Raw genomic sequence first — 19,396 nt, 5'->3', positions numbered from 1 at the left:
CCTAATGTATATAGCCTCCACATTGACTCTGTACCGGTACCACCTGTATATAGCCTCCACATTGACTCTGTATATAGCCTCCACATTGACTCTGTACCGGTACCCCCTGTATATAGCCTCCACATTGACTCTGTACGATTTGATTTGACTACAGACTGAAACAGGAACATGGCTTCACTAACTGAATAGAGACTGAAACATGGCTTCACTAACTGAATAGAGACTGAAACATGGCTTCACTAACTGAATAGAGACTGAAACATGGCTTCACTAACTGAATAGAGACTGAAACATGGCTTCACTAACTGAATAGAGACTGAAACATGGCTTCACTAACTGAATAGAGACTGAAACATGGCTTCACTAACTGAATAGAGACTGAAACATGGCTTCACTAACTGAATAGAGACTGAAACATGGCTTCACTAACTGAATAGAGACTGAAACATGGCTTCACTAACTGAATAGAGACAAACAGAAACATGGCTTCACTAACTGAATAGAGACTGAAACATGGCTTCACTAACTGAATAGAGACTGAAACATGGCTTCACTAACTGAATAGAGACAGAAACATGGCTTCACTAACTGAATAGAGACTGAAACATGGCTTCACTAACTGAATAGAGACTGAAACATGGCTTCACTAACTGAATAGAGACAAACAGAAACATGGCTTCACTAATTGAATAGAGACTGAAACATGGCTTCACTAATTGAATAGAGACAAACTGAAACATGGCTTCACTAACTGAATAGAGACTGAAACATGGCTTCACTAACTGAAGAGACTGAAACATGGCTTCACTAACTGAATAGAGACAAACTGAAACATGGCTTCACTAACTGAATAGAGACAAACAGAAACATGGCTTCACTAATAGAGACTGAATAGAGAGACTGAAACATGGCTTCACTAACTGAATAGAGACTGAAACATGGACTTCACTAACTGAATAGAGACAAACTGAAACATGGCTTCACTAACTGAATAGAGACTGAAACAAACATGGCTTCACTAACTGAAAGAGACTGGGCTTCACTAACTGAATAGAGACTGAAACATGGCTTCACTAACTGAATAGAGACTGAAACATGGCTTCACTAACTGAATAGAGACTGAAACATGGCTTCACTAACTGAATAGAGACAAACATGAAACATGGCTTCACTAACTGAATAGAGACAACTAACTGAATAGAGACAGAAACATGGCTTCACTAACTGAATAGAGACTGAAACATGGCTTCACTAACTGAATAGAGACTGAAACATGGCTTCACTAACTGAATAGAGACTGAAACATGGCTTCACTAACTGAATAGAGACAGAAACATGGCTTCACTAACTGAATAGAGACTGAAACATGGCTTCACTAACTGAATAGAGACTGAAACATGGCTTCACTAACTGAATAGAGACTGAAACATGGCTTCACTAACTGAATAGAGACTGAAACATGGCTTCACTAACTGAATAGAGACTGAAACATGGCTTCACTAACTGAATAGAGACTGAAACATGGCTTCACTAACTGAATAGAGACTGAAACATGGCTTCACTAACTGAATAGAGACTGAAACATGGCTTCACTAACTGAATAGAGACTGAAACATGGCTTCACTAACTGAATAGAGACTGAAACATGGCTTCACTAACTGAATAGAGACTGAAACATGGCTTCACTAACTGAATAGAGACTGAAACATGGCTTCACTAACTGAATAGAGACTGAAACATGGCTTCACTAACTGAATAGAGACAAACATGGCTTCAAACATGGCTTCACTAACTGAATAGAGACTGAAACATGGCTTCACTAACTGAATGGACTTCACTAACTGAATAGAGACAAACTGAAACATGGCTTCACTAACTGAATAGAGACTGAAACATGGCTTCACTAACTGAATAGAGACTGAAACATGGCTTCACTAACTGAATAGAGACAAACATGGCTTCACTAACTGAATAGAGACAAACAGAAACATGGCTTCACTAACTGAATAGAGACTGAAACATGGCTTCACTAACTGAATAGAGACTGAAACATGGCTTCACTAACTGAATAGAGACTGAAACATGGCTTCACTAACTGAATAGAGACTGAAACATGGCTTCACTAACTGAATAGAGACAGAAACATGGCTTCACTAACTGAATAGAGACTGAAACATGGCTTCACTAACTGAATAGAGACAGAAACATGGCTTCACTAACTGAATAGAGACTGAAACATGGCTTCACTAACTGAATAGAGACAAACAGAAACATGGCTTCACTAACTGAATAGAGACTGAAACATGGCTTCACTAACTGAATAGAGACAGAAACAGAAACATGGCTTCACTAACTGAATAGAGACATGAAACTGAATGGCTGGCTTCACTAACTGAATAGAGACTGAAACATGGCTTCACTAACTGAATAGAGACTGAAACATGGCTTCACTAACTGAATAGAGACAGAAACATGGCTTCACTAACTGAATAGAGACTGAAACATGGCTTCACTAATTGAATAGAGACTGAAACATGGCTTCACTAACTGAATAGAGACTGAAACATGGCTTCACTAACTGAATAGAGACTGAAACATGGCTTCACTAACTGAATAGAGACTGAAACATGGCTTCACTAACTGAATAGAGACTGAAACATGGCTTCACTAACTGAATAGAGACTGAAACATGGCTTCACTAACTGAATAGAGACAAACAGAAACATGGCTTCACTAACTGAATAGAGACTGAAACATGGCTTCACTAACTGAATAGAGACAAACAGAAACATGGCTTCACTAACTGAATAGAGACTGAAACATGGCTTCACTAACTGAATAGAGACTGAAACATGGCTTCACTAACTGAATAGAGACAGAAACATGGCTTCACTAACTGAAACATGGCTTCACTAACTGAATAGAGACAGAAACATGGCTTCACTAACTGAATAGAGACACTGAAACATGGCTTCACTAACTGAATAGAGACAAACATGGCTTCACTGAAACATGGCTTCACTAACTGAATAGAGACTGAAACATGGCTTCACTAACTGAATAGAGACAAACAGAAACATGGCTTCACTAACTGAATAGAGACAAAACAGAAACATGGCTTCACTAACTGAATAGAGACTGAAACATGGCTTCACTAACTGAATAGAATAGAGACTGAAACATGGCTTCACTAACTGAATAGAGACTGAAACATGGCTTCACTAACTGAATAGAGACTGAAACATGGCTTCACTAACTGAATAGAGACAAAACAGAAACATGGCTTCACTAACTGAATAGAGACAAACAGAAACATGGCTTCACTAACTGAATAGAGACTGAAACATGGCTTCACTAACTGAATAGAGACTGAAACATGGCTTCACTAACTGAATAGAGACTGAAACATGGCTTCACTAACTGAATAGAGACTGAAACATGGCTTCACTAACTGAATAGAGACAGAAACAGAAACATGGCTTCACTAACTGAATAGAGACAAACAGAAACATGGCTTCACTAACTGAATAGAGACAGAAACATGGCTTCACTAACTGAATAGAGACTGAAACATGGCTTCACTAACTGAATAGAGACAGAAACATGGCTTCACTAACTGAATAGAGACTGAAACATGGCTTCACTAACTGAATAGAGACTGAAACATGGCTTCACTAACTGAATAGAGACTGAAACATGGCTTCACTAACTGAATAGAGACTGAAACATGGCTTCACTAACTGAATAGAGACTGAAACATGGCTTCACTAATTGAATAGAGACAAACAGAAACATGGCTTCACTAACTGAATAGAGACTGAAACATGGCTTCACTAACTGAATAGAGACATCTTCACTAACTGAATAGAGACAAACATGGCTTCACTAACTGAATAGAGACTGAAACATGGCTTCACTAACTGAATAGAGACTGAAACATGGCTTCACTAACTGAATAGAGACAAACATGAAACATGGCTTCACTAACTGAATAGAGACTGAAACATGGCTTCACTAACTGAATAGAGACAAACAGAAACATGGCTTCACTAATTGAATAGAGACAAACAGAAACATGGCTTCACTAACTGAATAGAGACTGAAACATGGCTTCACTAACTGAATAGAGACTGAAACAGAAAAGCTTAAACATGGCTTCACTAACTGAATAGAGACTGAAACATGGCTTCACTAACTGAATAGAGACTGAAACATGGCTTCACTAACTGAATAGAGACAAACAGAAACATGGCTTCACTAACTGAATAGAGACTGAAACATGGCTTCACTAACTGAATAGAGACAAACAGAAACATGGCTTCACTAACTGAATAGAGACAAACAGAAACATGGCTTCACTAACTGAATAGAGACTGAAACATGGCTTCACTAACTGAATAGAGACTGAAACATGGCTTCACTAACTGAATAGAGACTGAAACATGGCTTCACTAACTGAATAGAGACTGAAACATGGCTTCACTAACTGAATAGAGACTGAAACATGGCTTCACTAACTGAATAGAGACAAACAGAAACATGGCTTCACTAACTGAATAGAGACTGAAACATGGCTTCACTAACTGAATAGAGACTGAAACATGGCTTCACTAACTGAATAGAGACAAACAGAAACATGGCTTCACTAACTGAATAGAGACTGAAACATGGCTTCACTAACTGAATAGAGACTGAAACATGGCTTCACTAACTGAATAGAGACTGAAACATGGCTTCACTAACTGAATAGAGACTGAAACATGGCTTCACTAACTGAATAGAGACTGAAACATGGCTTCACTAACTGAATAGAGACTGAAACATGGCTTCACTAACTGAATAGAGACTGAAACATGGCTTCACTAACTGAATAGAGACTGAAACATGGCTTCACTAACTGAATAGAGACTGAAACATGGCTTCACTAATTGAATAGAGACAAACAGAAACATGGCTTCACTAACTGAATAGAGACAGAAACATGGCTTCACTAACTGAATAGAGACTGAAACATGGCTTCACTAACTGAATAGAGACTGAAACATGGCTTCACTAACTGAATAGAGACTGAAACATGGACTTCACTAACTGAATAGAGACTGAAACATGGCTTCACTAACTGAATAGAGACTGAAACATGGCTTCACTAACTGAATAGAGACTGAAACATGGCTTCACTAGACAGAAACATGGCTTCATGGCTTCACTAACTGAATAGAGACAAACAGAAACATGGCTTCACTAACTGAATAGAGACTTCATGGCTTCACTAACTGAATAGAGACTGAAACATGGCTTCACTAACTGAATAGAGACTGAAACATGAAACATGGCTTCACTAACTGAATAGAGACAACTGAAACATGGCTTCACTAACTGAATAGAGACAAACATGGCTTCACTAACTGAATAGAAACATGGCTTCACTAACTGAATAGAGACTGAAACATGGCTTCACTAACTGAATAGAGACTGAAACATGGCTTCAAACTGAATAGGACTTGGCACTAACTGAATAGAGACTGAAACATGGCTTCACTAACTGAATAGAGACTGAAACATGGCTTCACTAACTGAATAGAGACTGAAACATGGCTTCACTAACTGAATAGAGACTGAAACATGGCTTCACTAACTGAATAGAGACTGAAACATGGCTTCACTAACTGAATAGAGACTGAAACATGGCTTCACTAACTGAATAGAGACAAACTAGAAACATGGCTTCACTAACTGAATAGAGACTGAAACATGGCTTCACTAACTGAATAGAGACAAACATGAAACATGGCTTCACTAACTGAATAGAGACAAACAGAAACATGGCTTCACTAACTGAATAGAGACTGAAACATGGCTTCACTAACTGAATAGAGACTGAAACATGGCTTCACTAACTGAATAGAGACTGAAACATGGCTTCACTAACTGAATAATAGAGACTGAAACATGGCTTCACTAACTGAATAGAGACAAACAGAAACATGGCTTCACTAACTGAATAGAGACTGAAACAACATGAATAGAGACAGAAACATGGCTTCACTAACTGAATAGAGACACATGGCTTCACTAACTGAATAGAGACACATGGCTTCACTAACTGAATAGAGACTGAAACATGGCTTCACTAACTGAATAGAGACAGAAACATGGCTTCACTAACTGAATAGAGACTGAAACATGGCTTCACTAACTGAATAGAGACAAACAGAAACATGGCTTCACTAACTGAATAGAGACTGAAACATGGCTTCACTAACTGAATAGAGACAAACAGAAACATGGCTTCACTAACTGAATAGAGACAAACAGAAACATGGCTTCACTAACTGAATAGAGACTGAAACATGGCTTCACTAACTGAATAGAGACTGAAACATGGCTTCACTAACTGAATAGAGACTGAAACATGGCTTCACTAACTGAATAGAGACTGAAACATGGCTTCACTAACTGAATGGAGACAAACAGAAACATGGCTTCACTAACTGAATAGAGACAAACAGAAACATGGCTTCACTAACTGAATAGAGACTTCATGGCTTCACTAACTGAATAGAGACAAAACATGGCTTCACTAACTGAATAGAGACAAACAGAAACATGGCTTCACTAACTGAATAGAGACAAAAAAACATGGCTTCACTAACTGAATAGAGACTGAAACATGGCTTCACTAACTGAATAGAGACTGAAACATGGCTTCACTAACTGAATAGAGACAAACAGAAACATGGCTTCACTAAACTGAATAGAGACATGGCTTCACTAACAATAGAAACATGGCTTCACTAACTGAATAGAGACAGAAACATGGCTTCACTAACTGAATAGAGACTAAACAGAAACATGGCTTCACTAACTGAATAGAGACAAACATGAAACATGGCTTCACTAACTGAATAGAGACTGAAACATGGCTTCACTAACTGAATAGAGACTGAAACATGGCTTCACTAACTGAATAGAGACTGAAACATGGCTTCACTAACTGAATAGAGACAAACAACTAACATGGCTTCACTAACTGAATAGAGACTGAAACATGGCTTCACTAACTGAATAGAGACAGAAACATGGCTTCACTAACTGAATAGAGACTGAAACATGGCTTCACTAACTGAATAGAGACAGAAACATGGCTTCACTAACTGAATAGAGACTGAAACATGGCTTCACTAACTGAATAGAGACAGAAACATGGCTTCACTAACTGAATAGAGACAAACAGAAACATGGCTTCACTAACTGAATAGAGACAAACAGAAACATGGCTTCACTAACTGAATAGAGACTGAAACATGGCTTCACTAACTGAATAGAGACAGGAACATGGCTTCACTAACTGAATAGAGACAGAAACATGGCTTCACTGATTGAATAGAGACATGGCTTCACTAACTGAATAGAGACTGAAACATGGCTTCACTAACTGAATAGAGACTGAAACATGGGCTTCACTAACTGAATAGAGACAAACAGAAACATGGCTTCACTAACTGAATAGAGACAAACAGACATGGCTTCACTAACTGAAACATGGCTTCACTAACTGAATAGAGACAAACAGACATGGCTTCACTAACTGAATAGAGACAATAGAAACATGGCTTCACTAACTGAATAGAGACTGAAACATGGCTTCACTAACTGAATAGAGACTGAAACATGGCTTCACTAACTGAATAGAGACTGAAACATGGCTTCACTAACTGAAGAGACAGAAACATATCTTCACTAACTGAAGAGACAGAAACATGGCTTCACTAACTGAATAGAGACAAACAGAAACATGGCTTCACTAACTGAATAGAGACAAACAGAAACATGGCTTCACTAACTGAATAGAGACTGAAACATGGCTTCACTAACTGAATAGAGACAAACTGAAACATGGCTTCACTAACTGAATAGAGACTGAAACATGGCTTCACTAACTGAATAGAGAAACTGAAACATGGCTTCACTAACTGAATAGAGACAGAAACATGGCTTCACTAACTGAATAGAGACTGAAACATGGCTTCACTAACTGAATAGAGACAGAAACATGGCTTCACTAACTGAATAGAGACTGAAACATGGCTTCACTAACTGAATAGAGACAGAAACATGGCTTCACTAACTGAATAGAGACTGAAACATGGCTTCACTAACTGAATAGAGACTGAAACATGGCTTCACTAACTGAATAGAGACTGAAACATGGCTTCACTAACTGAATAGAGACTGAAACATGGCTTCACTAACTGAATAGAGACAGAAACATGGCTTCACTAACTGAATAGAGACTGAAACATGGCTTCACTAACTGAATAGAGACTGAAACATGGCTTCACTAACTGAATAGAGACAAACAGAAACATGGCTTCACTAACAGTACCGTGGTCTGGTTGAATACAGCAGATTATATCCCAGTTTAACCCAGCCTCCCGACCTTCACCCAGCCTCCCGACCTTCACCCAGCCTCCCGACCATAGCCCAGCCTCCCGACCATAGCCCAGCCTCCCGACCATAGCCCAGCCTACCGACCATAGCCCAGCCTACCGACCATAGCCCAGCCTCCCGACCATAGCCCAGCCTCCCGACCATAGCCCAGCCTCCTGACCTTAAACCAGCCTCCCGACCTTCACCCAGCCTCCCGACCTTCACTTAGCCTCCCGACCTTCACCCAGCCTCCCGACCATAGCCCAGCCTCCCGACCATAGCCCAGCCTCCCGACCTTAAACCAGCCTCCCTAGCCTCCCGACCTGACCTTCACCCAGCCTCCCGACCTGACCTTCACCCAACCTCCCGACCTTCACCCAGCCTCCCGACCTTCACCCAGCCTCCCGACCTTCACCCAGCCTCCCGACCATAGCCCAGCCTCCCGACCATAGCCCAGCCTACCGACCATAGCCCAGCCTCCCGACCATAGCCCAGCCTCCCGACCATAGCCCAGCCTCCTGACCTTAAACCAGCCTCCCGACCTGACCTTCACCCAGCCTCCCGACCTTCACCCAGCCTCCCGACCTTCACCCAGCCTCCCGACCTTCACCCAGCCTCCCGACCTTCACCCAGCCTCCCGACCTTCACCCAGCCTCCCGACCTTCACCCAGCCTCCCGACCTTAAACCAGCCTCCCGACCTGACCTTCACCCAGCCTCCCGACCTGACCTTCACCCAGCCTCCCGACCTGACCTTCACCCAGCCTCCCGACCTAACCTTCACCCAGCCTCCCGACCTGACCTTCACCCAGCCTCCCGACCTGACCTTCACCCAGCCTCCCGACCTGACCTTCACCCAGCCTCCCGACCATAGCCCAGCCTCCCGACCATAGCCCAGCCTCCCGACCATAGCCCAGCCTCCCGACCATAGCCCAGCCTCCCGACCATAGCCCAGCCTCCCGACCATAGCCCAGCCTCCTGACCTTAAACCAGCCTCCCGACCTGACCTTCACCCAGCCTCCCGACCTTCACCCAGCCTCCCGACCTTCACCCAGCCTCCCGACTTTAAACCAGCCTCCCGACTTTAAACCAGCCTCCCGACCTGACCTTCACCCAACCTCCCGACCTTCACCCAGCCTCCCGACCTTCGCCCAGCCTCCCGAACTTCGCCCAGCCTCCCGACCTTCGCCCAGCATCCCGACCTTCGCCCAGCCTCCCGACCTTTGCCCAGCCTCCCGACCTTCATCCAGCCTCCCGACCCGACCTTCGCCCAGCCTCGAGACCCGACCTTCACCCAGCCTCGAGACCCGACCTTCACCCAGCCAACCGACCTTCACCCAGCCAACCGACCTTCACCCAGCCTGCCGACCTGACCTTAACCCAGCCACCCGACCTTCATTAAGCCACCCAACTTTCACCTAGCCTCCCGACTTGACCAGCCTCCCGACCCGACTTTCACCCAGCCTCCCGACCCTCCGACCTTCACCCAGCCTCCCGACCTTCACCCAGCCTCCCGACCCGACTTTCACCCAGCCTCCCGACCCGACTTTCACCCAGCCTCCCGACCCGACCTTCACCCAGCCTCCCGACCTTCACCCAGCCTCCCGACCTTCACCCAGCCTCCCGACCCGACTTTCACCCAGCCTCCCGACCTTCACCCAGCCTCCCGATCCGACCTTCACCCAGCCTCCCGACCTTCACCCAGCCTCCCGACCTGACCTTAACCCTGTCTGACTTCCTCTTCCCTTCCGTCTGACGTTGCTCTGACTAGATGGCAGAACATTGTCACTAGGTGCCTTGTGGTACATCTCTGTACTCTGTTAATTCCTGCTCTAGATAGAAAGTGTGTGTGTGTGTGTGTGTGTGTGTGTGTGTGTGTGTGTGTGTGTGTGTGTGTGTGTGTGTGTGTGTCTGTGTCTGTGTGGTGACATATGGCCCAGAGGAAATCCCATGGCAGTAATTTCCCAAAGGGCTTAGCGGCCTGCAGGGAGGAGGAGTGTGTGTGATGCACTCTGACAGGGATGTGGTGGTGTCAGGAGAGAGTCCTGACCTTATAGTGGGTCTCTTTGGGTTCATTTCAGTGTAAGACCACATGGTTACCACCCTCAGCAAGGGTGCTGAAACCCGGATGCATCCAGTTTACAGGGGAAATGGAAAGAGAGCCTCCTGAAGCAACTTCCTCTTTTACTAGTTAACAAGGAGACACTGGGGGAACTCCTCCTCCACAATTACTGGATTGGTTGAAGTGCAGAAGAGAACCATCCAGACAGGACCAGAATGAAAGGCCTGGGGGACATTAGGTTATATGGACACTAATCTCCTGTGTTACTGCCATCACTTTTACTAGTGTCTGGGGGAGGTGGGGGGGAGAGAGACGAGAGGTGGGGGGAGGAGACGAGAGGTGGGGGGAGGAGACGAGAGGTGGGGGGGGGAGAGGTGGGGGGAGGAGACGAGAGGTGGGGGAGGAGACGAGAGGTGGGGGGGGGAGACGAGAGGTGGGGGGGGAGAGAGGGTGGGGGGGGAGGAGACGAGAGGTGGGGGGGAGACGAGAGGTGGGGGGGGAGGAGAGGAGGGGGGGGGAGAGGAGAGGGGGGGGAGGAGACGAGAGGTGGGGGGAGGAGACGAGAGGTGGGGGGAGGAGACGAGAGGTGGGGGGGAGGAGACGAGGGGGGGGAGGTGGGGGGGGAGGAGACGAGAGGTGGGGGGAGGAGACGAGAGGTGGGGGGAGGGGGACGAGGGGGAGGAGGTGGGGGGGGGGAGGAGACGAGAGGTGGGGGGGGAGAGAGAGAGGTGGGGGGGAGACGAGAGGAGGTGGGGGGGGGAGGGAGACGAGAGGTGGGGGGAGGAGACGAGAGGTGGGGGGAGGGGGAGAGGTGGGGGAGGGGAAGAGAACAGACGAGAGGTGGGGAGGAGAGGGTTAGAGTATGTATGTCAGTGCTATGTGTGTGGGTGGGTGCTAGGTGGTGTTTGGGTGGGTGGGTGCTGGGTGGGTGCTAGGTGGTGTTTGGGTGGGTGGGTGCTAGGTGGTGCTAGGTGGTGGGTGGGTGCTTGGTGCTGTGTGGGTGTTAGGTGGTGTTTGGGTGGGTGGGTGGATGTGTGTGGGTGCTAGGTGGTGGGTGGGTGGGTGGGTGCTTGGTGGTGCTAGGTGGTGGGTGGGTGCTTGGTGCTGTGTGGGTGCTAGGTGGTGCTAGGTGGTGGGTGGGTGCTTGGTGCTGTGTGGGTGCTAGGTGGTGCTAGGTGGTGGGTGGGTGCTTGGTGCTGTGTGGGTGCTAGGTGGTGCTGTTGTCCACCTTATGATCTGACATCACTGGGACATCTACAGTCACTGTCTGTGTGTGTTTCAACTTGTAATGTCACAAGTACTGGGAAAGGGTTTCTACCAGCGCCAAACCCAACAATGTAGTGATCACTATCAATGGTTAGTGTTAGAGGTCAAACAGCAGTCCTGTCTCAGGGGAACATACAGCAGTCCTGTCTCAGGGGAACATACAGCAGTCCTGTCTCAGTGGAACATACAGCAGTCCTGTCTCAGAGGACCATACAGCAGTCCTGTCTCAGGGGAACATACAGCAGTCCTGTCTCAGGGGAACATACAGCAGTCCTGTCTCAGAGGACCATACAGCAGTCCTGTCTCAGAGGACCATACAGCAGTCCTGTCTCAGAGGAACATACAGCAGTCCTGTCTCAGAGGACCAAACAGCAGTCCTGTCTCAGAGGAACATACAGCAGTCCTGTCTCAGAGGACCATACAGCAGTCCTGTCTCAGAGGACCATACAGCAGTCCTGTCTCAGAGGAACATACAGCAGTCCTGTCTCAGTGGAACATACAGCAGTCCTGTCTCAGAGGAACATACAGCAGTCCTGTCTCAGGGGAACATACAGCAGTCCTGTCTCAGAGGAACATACAGCAGTCCTGTCTCAGAGGACGATACAGCAGTCCTGTCTCAGAGGACCATACAGCAGTCCTGTCTCAGTGGAACATACAGCAGTCCTGTCTCAGAACATACAGCAGTCCTGTCTCAGTGGAACATACAGCAGTCCTGTCTCAGAGGAACATACAGCAGTCCTGTCTCAGCAGTCCTGTCTCAGAGGACCATACAGCAGTCCTGTCTCAGAGGAACATAGTCCTGTCTCAGCAGTCCTGTCTCAGAGGAACATACAGCAGTCCTGTCTCAGGGAACAAACAGCAGTCCTGTCTCAGTGGAACATACAGCAGTCCTGTCTCAGAGGAACCATACAGCAGTCCTGTCTCAGAGGAACATACAGCAGTCCTGTCTCAGTGGAACATACAGCAGTCCTGTCTCAGTGGAACATACAGCAGTCCTGTCTCAGTGGAACATACAGCAGTCCTGTCTCAGGGGAACATACAGCAGTCCTGTCTCAGAGGAACATACAGCAGTCCTGTCTCAGTGGAACATACAGCAGTCCTGTCTCAGAGGAACATACAGCAGTCCTGTCTCAGTGGAACATACAGCAGTCCTGTCTCAGTGGAACATACAGCAGTCCTGTCTCAGTGGAACATACAGCAGTCCTGTCTCAGTGGAACAAACAGCAGTCCTGTCTCAGAGGAACATACAGCAGTCCTGTCTCAGAGGAACATACAGCAGTCCTGTCTCAGTGGAACATACAGCAGTCCTGTCTCAGTGGATCTTTACTGGTGTCTACTGGTCTACCCTGTTCTCTACTTGTGTCTTCTGGTCTATCTTGGCTTCTGTTGACTTCTGTTGGCTTCTACTGGTCTATATTGAGCTTTACTGGTCTATTCTGGTCTCTACTGTTCTCTACTGGTCTCTTCTGTTCTCTACTGGTCTCTTCTGGTCTCTTCTGTTCTCTACTGGTCTCTTCTGTTCTCTACTGGTCTCTACTGGTCTCTACTGTTCTCTACTGGTCTCTTCTGTTCTCTACTGTTCTCTACTGGTGTCTACTGTTGTCTACTGGTGTCTTCTGTTCTCTTCTGGTCTCTACTGGTCTCTACTGGTCTCTTCTGTTCTCTACTGGTCTCTTCTTCTGGTCTCTACTGTTCTCTACTTGTCTCTTCTGTTCTCTACTGGTGTCTACTTGTCTCTTCTGTTCTCTACTGGTGTCTACTGGTCTCTACTGGTGTCTACTGTTCTCTACTGGTGTCTACTGGTGTCTACTGGTGTCTACTGGTCTCTACTGGTCTCTACTGGTCTCTACTGGTCTCTACTGGTCTCTACTGGTCTCTACTGGTCTCTACTGGTCTCTACTGTTCTCTACTGGTCTCTACTGGTCTCTACTGGTCTCTACTGTTCTCTACTGGTCTCTTCTGTTGTCTTCTGTTGTCTTCTGTTGTCTTCTGTTGTCTTCTGTTCTCTACTGTTGTCTACTTGTCTCTACTGGTGTCTACTTGTCTCTTCTGTTCTCTACTGGTCTCTACTGGTCTCTACTGGTCTCTACTGGTCTCTACTGGTCTCTACTGGTCTCTACTGTTCTCTACTGGTCTCTACTGGTCTCTACTGTTCTCTACTGTTGTCTACTGTTCTCTACTGTTGTCTCTTCTGTTGTCTTCTGGTCTCTACTGGTCTCTCTGTTCTCTCTGTTCTTTACTGGTCTACTAGTCTCTTCTGGTCTATATTGGTAATCTACATGTGCTCTTAATGTGTCTCTAACCTCTAACCCAGACAGGTGTGGAGAAGCTGACCTGGAGGGACCGTCTGCCTGGATACCTCATCAACATCTCCTCCATCCTCTTTATGGTGACTGTGCTTTTAGTTTGGCCTGATGTTGTCTCTCTCTCTCTGTCCCTCTTTCTGTCTCTCTCTCTCTGTCCCTCTTTCTGTCTCTCTCTCTGTCCCTCTTTCTGTCTCTCTCTTTTTCTGTCTCTCTCCGTGTCTCTCTCTCTGTCTCCTCTCTCCGTGTCTCTCTCTCTCTGTCTCCTCTCTCCGTGTAATTATCTTTTGGTTTTCTCATGATTTGGTTGGGTCTAATTGTGTTGCTGTCCTGGGGCTCTGTGGGGTCTGTTTGTGTTTGTGAACAGAGCCCCAGGACCAGCTTGCTTAGGGGGAGACTTCTCCAGGTTCATCTCTCTGTAGGTGATGGCTTTGTTATGGAAGGTTTGGGAATCGCTTCCTTTTAGGTGGTTGTAGAATTGAATGGCTCTTTTCTGGATTTGGATAATTAGCGGGTATCTGCTTAATTCTGCTCTGCAGGTATTATTTGGTGTTATACGTTGTACGCGGAGGATATTTTTGGGTGTTTGTCCCATTTTGTGAATTCTTGGTTGGTGAGCGGACCCCAGACTTCACAACCATAAAGGGCAATGGGTTCTATAACTGATTCAAGTATTTTTTTCCAGATCCTAATAGGTATGTCAAATTTATGTTCCTTTTGATTTCATAGAAGGCAGGTGAAGGAATTTGTATTTATGGTCCTGGCAAATTGACCTTTTTTGGAACACCATTTTTTTGTCTTCCTGAGATTTACTGTCAGGGCCCAGGTCTGTCAGGGCCCAGGTCTGTCAGGGCCCAGGTCTGTCAGGGCCCAGGTCTGTCAGGGCCCAGGTCTGTCAGGGCCCAGGTCTGTCAGGGCCCAGGTCTGTCAGGGCCCAGGTCTGACAGAATCTGTGCAGAAGATCTAGGTGCTGCTGTAGACCCTCCTTGGTTGTGGACAGAAGCACCAGATCATCACCAAACAGTAGACATTTGACTTCAGATTCTAGTAGGGTGAGGCCGGGTGCTGAAGTTTTTTCTAGTGCCCTCGCCAATTCGTTGATATATATGTTGAACAGAGTGAAGTTTAAGCTGCATCCCTGTCTCACTCCATGGCCCTGTAGAAGTAAATGTGTGTTTTTTTCCCAATTTTAACTGCATACTTGTTGATTGTGTACATGGATTTTATAATGTCGAACTGCTTTCCATCAGTTTGTCTTTGTTTGATTTTATAATGTCGTATGTTTTACCCCCAACACCACTTTCCATCAGTTTGTCTTTGTTTGATTTTATAATGTCGTATGTTTTACCCCCAACACCACTTTCCATCAGTTTGTCTTTGTTTGATTTTATAATGTCGTATGTTTTACCCCCATCAGTTTGTCAAACTTGTTTGATTTTATAATGTTTGTCTATAATGTCATGTTTTATTTTATAATGTTTGATTTTATGTTTTTTACCCCCAACACCACTTTCCATCAGTTTGTCTAGCAGACCCTCTGGCCAAATTGAGTCAAACACTTTTTTTAAATCAACAAAGCATGCAAAGACTTTGCCTTTGTTTTGGTTTGTGTGTTTGCCAATTAGGGTGTGCAGGGTGAATACGTGGTCTGTCGTATGGTCATTTGGTTCTGGTAGTCTTTAATAGTTGATTCTAAGATTTGTATTTGATCATTTAGATGTTTTGCTGTTTGGTCTGTGTTATAGGGCCAAAGATTGAAGAAGTGGTTTACCCACATCTCCGTTTTGGAAAGATAACTCTCTGTGTTGTTTGTTTAGTGTTTTCCTATTTGATTCATCATAGTGAAACGTAGGCTCAGGTTTTCTGCTCAGTCTGAGGTACTAACTAATACAGTAATGTCTCTGTCCTAGTTTGGGCTGAGGGACTAATACAGTAATGTCTCTCTGTCCTAGTTTGGGCTGAGGGACTAATACAGTAATGTCTCTGTCCTAGTTTGGGCTGAGGGACTAATACAGTCATGTCTCTCTGTCCTAGTTTGGGCTGAGGGACTAATACAGTAATGTCTCTGTCCTAGTTTGGGCTGAGGGACTAATACAGTAATGTCTCTCTGTCCTAGTTTGGGCTGAGGGACTAATACAGTCATGTCTCTCTGTCCTAGTTTGGGCTGAGGGACTAATACAGTCATGTCTCTCTGTCCTAGTTTGGGCTGAGGGACTAATACAGTAATGTCTCTCTGTCCTAGTTTGGGCTGAGGGACTAATACAGTAATGTCTCTCTGTCCTAGTTTGGGCTGAGGGACTAATACAGTAATGTCTCTCTGTCCTAGTTTGGGCTGAGGGACTAATACAGTAATGTCTCTCTGTCCTAGTTTGGGCTGAGGGACTAATACAGTAATGTCTCTCTGTCCTAGTTTGGGCTGAGGGACTAATACAGTAATGTCTCTCTGTCCTAGTTTGGGCTGAGGGACTAATACAGTAATGTCTCTGTCCTAGTTTGGGCTGAGGGACTAATACAGTAATGTCTCTCTGTCCTAGTTTGGGCTGAGGGACTAATACAGTAATGTCTCTGTCCTAGTTTGGGCTGAGGGACTAATACAGTAATGTCTCTCTGTCCTAGTTTGGGCTGAGGGACTAACACAGTAATGTCTCCCTGTCCTAGTTTGGGCTGAGGGACTAACACAGTAATGTCTCCCTGTCCTAGTTTGGGCTGAGGGACTAACACAGTAATGTCTCCCTGTCCTAGTTTGGGCTGAGGGACTAATACAGTAATGTCTCTCTGTCCTAGTTTGGGCTGAGGGACTAATACAGTAATGTCTCTGTCCTAGTTTGGGCTGAGGGACTAATACAGTAATGTCTCTGTCCTAGTTTGGGCTGAGGGACTAATACAGTAATGTCTCTCTGCCCTAGTTTGGGCTGAGGGACTAATACAGTAATGTCTCTCTGTCCTAGTTTGGGCTGAGGGACTAATACAGTCATGTCTCTCTGTCCTAGTTTGGGCTGAGGGACTAATACAGTCATGTCTCTGTCCTAGTTTGGGCTGAGGGACTAATACAGTCATGTCTCTCTGTCCTAGTTTGGGCTGAGGGACTAATACAGTAATGTCTCTCTGTCCTAGTTTGGGCTGAGGGACTAATACAGTAATGTCTCTCTGTCCTAGTTTGGGCTGAGGGACTAATACAGTAATGTCTCTCTGTCCTAGTTTGGGCTGAGGGACTAATACAGTCATGTCTCTGTCCTAGTTTGGGCTGAGGGACTAATACAGTCATGTCTCTCTGTCCTAGTTTGGGCTGAGGGACTAATACAGTAATGTCTCTATCCTAGTTTGGGCTGAGGGACTAATACAGTAATGTCTCTCTGTCCTAGTTTGGGCTGAGGGACTAATACAGTAATGTCTCTCTGTCCTAGTTTGGGCTGAGGGACTAATACAGTCATGTCTCTCTGTCCTAGTTTGGGCTGAGGGACTAATACAGTAATGTCTCTCTGTCCTAGTTTGGGCTGAGGGACTAATACAGTAATGTCTCTCTGTCCTAGTTTGGGCTGAGGGACTAATACAGTAATGTCTCTCTGTCCTAGTTTGGGCTGAGGGACTAATACAGTAATGTCTCTCTGTCCTAGTTTGGGCTGAGGGACTAATACAGTAATGTCTCTCTGTCCTAGTTTGGGCTGAGGGACTAACACAGTAATGTCTCCCTGTCCTAGTTTGGGCTGAGGGACTAATACAGTAATGTCTCTCTGTCCTAGTTTGGGCTGAGGGACTAACACAGTAATGTCTCCCTGTCCTAGTTTGGGCTGAGGGACTAATACAGTAATGTCTCTCTGTCCTAGTTTGGGCTGAGGGACTAATACAGTAATGTCTCTGTCCTAGTTTGGGCTGAGGGACTAATACAGTAATGTCTCTCTGTCCTAGTTTGGGCTGAGGGACTAACACAGTAATGTCTCCCTGTCCTAGTTTGGGCTGAGGGACTAACACAGTAATGTCTCCCTGTCCTAGTTTGGGCTGAGGGACTAATACAGTAATGTCTCCCTGTCCTAGTTTGGGCTGAGGGACTAATACAGTAATGTCTCTCTGTCCTAGTTTGGGCTGAGGGACTAATACAGTAATGTCTCTGTCCTAGTTTGGGCTGAGGGACTAATACAGTTTGGGCTGAGTAATGTCTCTGTCCTAGTTTGGGCTGAGGGACTAATACAGTAATGTCTCTGTCCTAGTTTGGGCTGAGGGACTAACACAGTAATGTCTCTGTCCTAGTTTGGGCTGAGGGACTAATACAGTAATGTCTCTCTGTCCTAGTTTGGGCTGAGGGACTAATACAGTAATGTCTCTCTGTCCTAGTTTGGGCTGAGGGACTAATACAGTAATGTCTCTCTGTCCTAGTTTGGGCTGAGGGACTAATACAGTAATGTCTCTGTCCTAGTTTGGGCTGAGGGACTAATACAGTAATGTCTCTCTGTCCTAGTTTGGGCTGAGGGACTAACACAGTAATGTCTCTGTCCTAGTTTGGGCTGAGGGACTAATACAGTAATGTCTCTGTCCTAGTTTGGGCTGAGGGACTAACACAGTAATGTCTCTGTCCTAGTTTGGGCTGAGGGACTAATACAGTAATGTCTCTGTCCTAGTTTGGGCTGAGGGACTAATACAGTAATGTCTCTCTGTCCTAGTTTGGGCTGAGGGACTAATACAGTAATGTCTCTCTGTCCTAGTTTGGGCTGAGGGACTAATACAGTAATGTCTCTCTGTCCTAGTTTGGGCTGAGGGACTAACACAGTAATGTCTCCCTGTCCTAGTTTGGGCTGAGGGACTAATACAGTAATGTCTCTCTGTCCTAGTTTGGGCTGAGGGACTAACACAGTAATGTCTCCCTGTCCTAGTTTGGGCTGAGGGACTAATACAGTAATGTCTCTCTGTCCTAGTTTGGGCTGAGGGACTAACACAGTAATGTCTCCCTGTCCTAGTTTGGGCTGAGGGACTAACACAGTAATGTCTCTGTCCTAGTTTGGGCTGAGGGACTAACACAGTAATGTCTCCCTGTCCTAGTTTGGGCTGAGGGACTAATACAGTCATGTCTCTCTGTCCTAGTTTGGGCTGAGGGACTAATACAGTAATGTCTCTATCCTAGTTTGGGCTGAGGGACTAATACAGTAATGTCTCTCTGTCCTAGTTTGGGCTGAGGGACTAATACAGTCATGTCTCTCTGTCCTAGTTTGGGCTGAGGGACTAATACAGTCATGTCTCTCTGTCCTAGTTTGGGCTGAGGGACTAATACAGTAATGTCTCTCTGTCCTAGTTTGGGCTGAGGGACTAATACAGTAATGTCTCTCTGTCCTAGTTTGGGCTGAGGGA

At 45.6% G+C, this 19,396-nt stretch overlaps 1 protein-coding gene across 1 annotated transcript in view; it reads left to right on the top strand.

Annotated features, from left to right (window-relative positions):
* The window catches only part of LOC127925203 (anoctamin-1-like), a gene marked incomplete at both ends in the record, with an annotated part of 103,149 nt that overhangs the window by 60,358 nt on the left and 23,395 nt on the right, over nt 1–19,396 (top strand). Inside the window, one exon of the mRNA XM_052510090.1 lies at nt 14,071–14,145. Coding sequence (XP_052366050.1) covers nt 14,071–14,145 — 75 coding nt within the window. The remainder of the gene's footprint in view (nt 1–14,070; nt 14,146–19,396) is intronic.

Source organism: Oncorhynchus keta, unplaced genomic scaffold (genome assembly GCF_023373465.1).
Source record: "Oncorhynchus keta strain PuntledgeMale-10-30-2019 unplaced genomic scaffold, Oket_V2 Un_contig_5276_pilon_pilon, whole genome shotgun sequence".
Lineage (NCBI taxonomy): Eukaryota > Metazoa > Chordata > Actinopteri > Salmoniformes > Salmonidae > Oncorhynchus > Oncorhynchus keta.
Note: the sequence above shows the minus strand (reverse complement) of the source record. Positions and strands in the feature narration are given on the sequence as shown.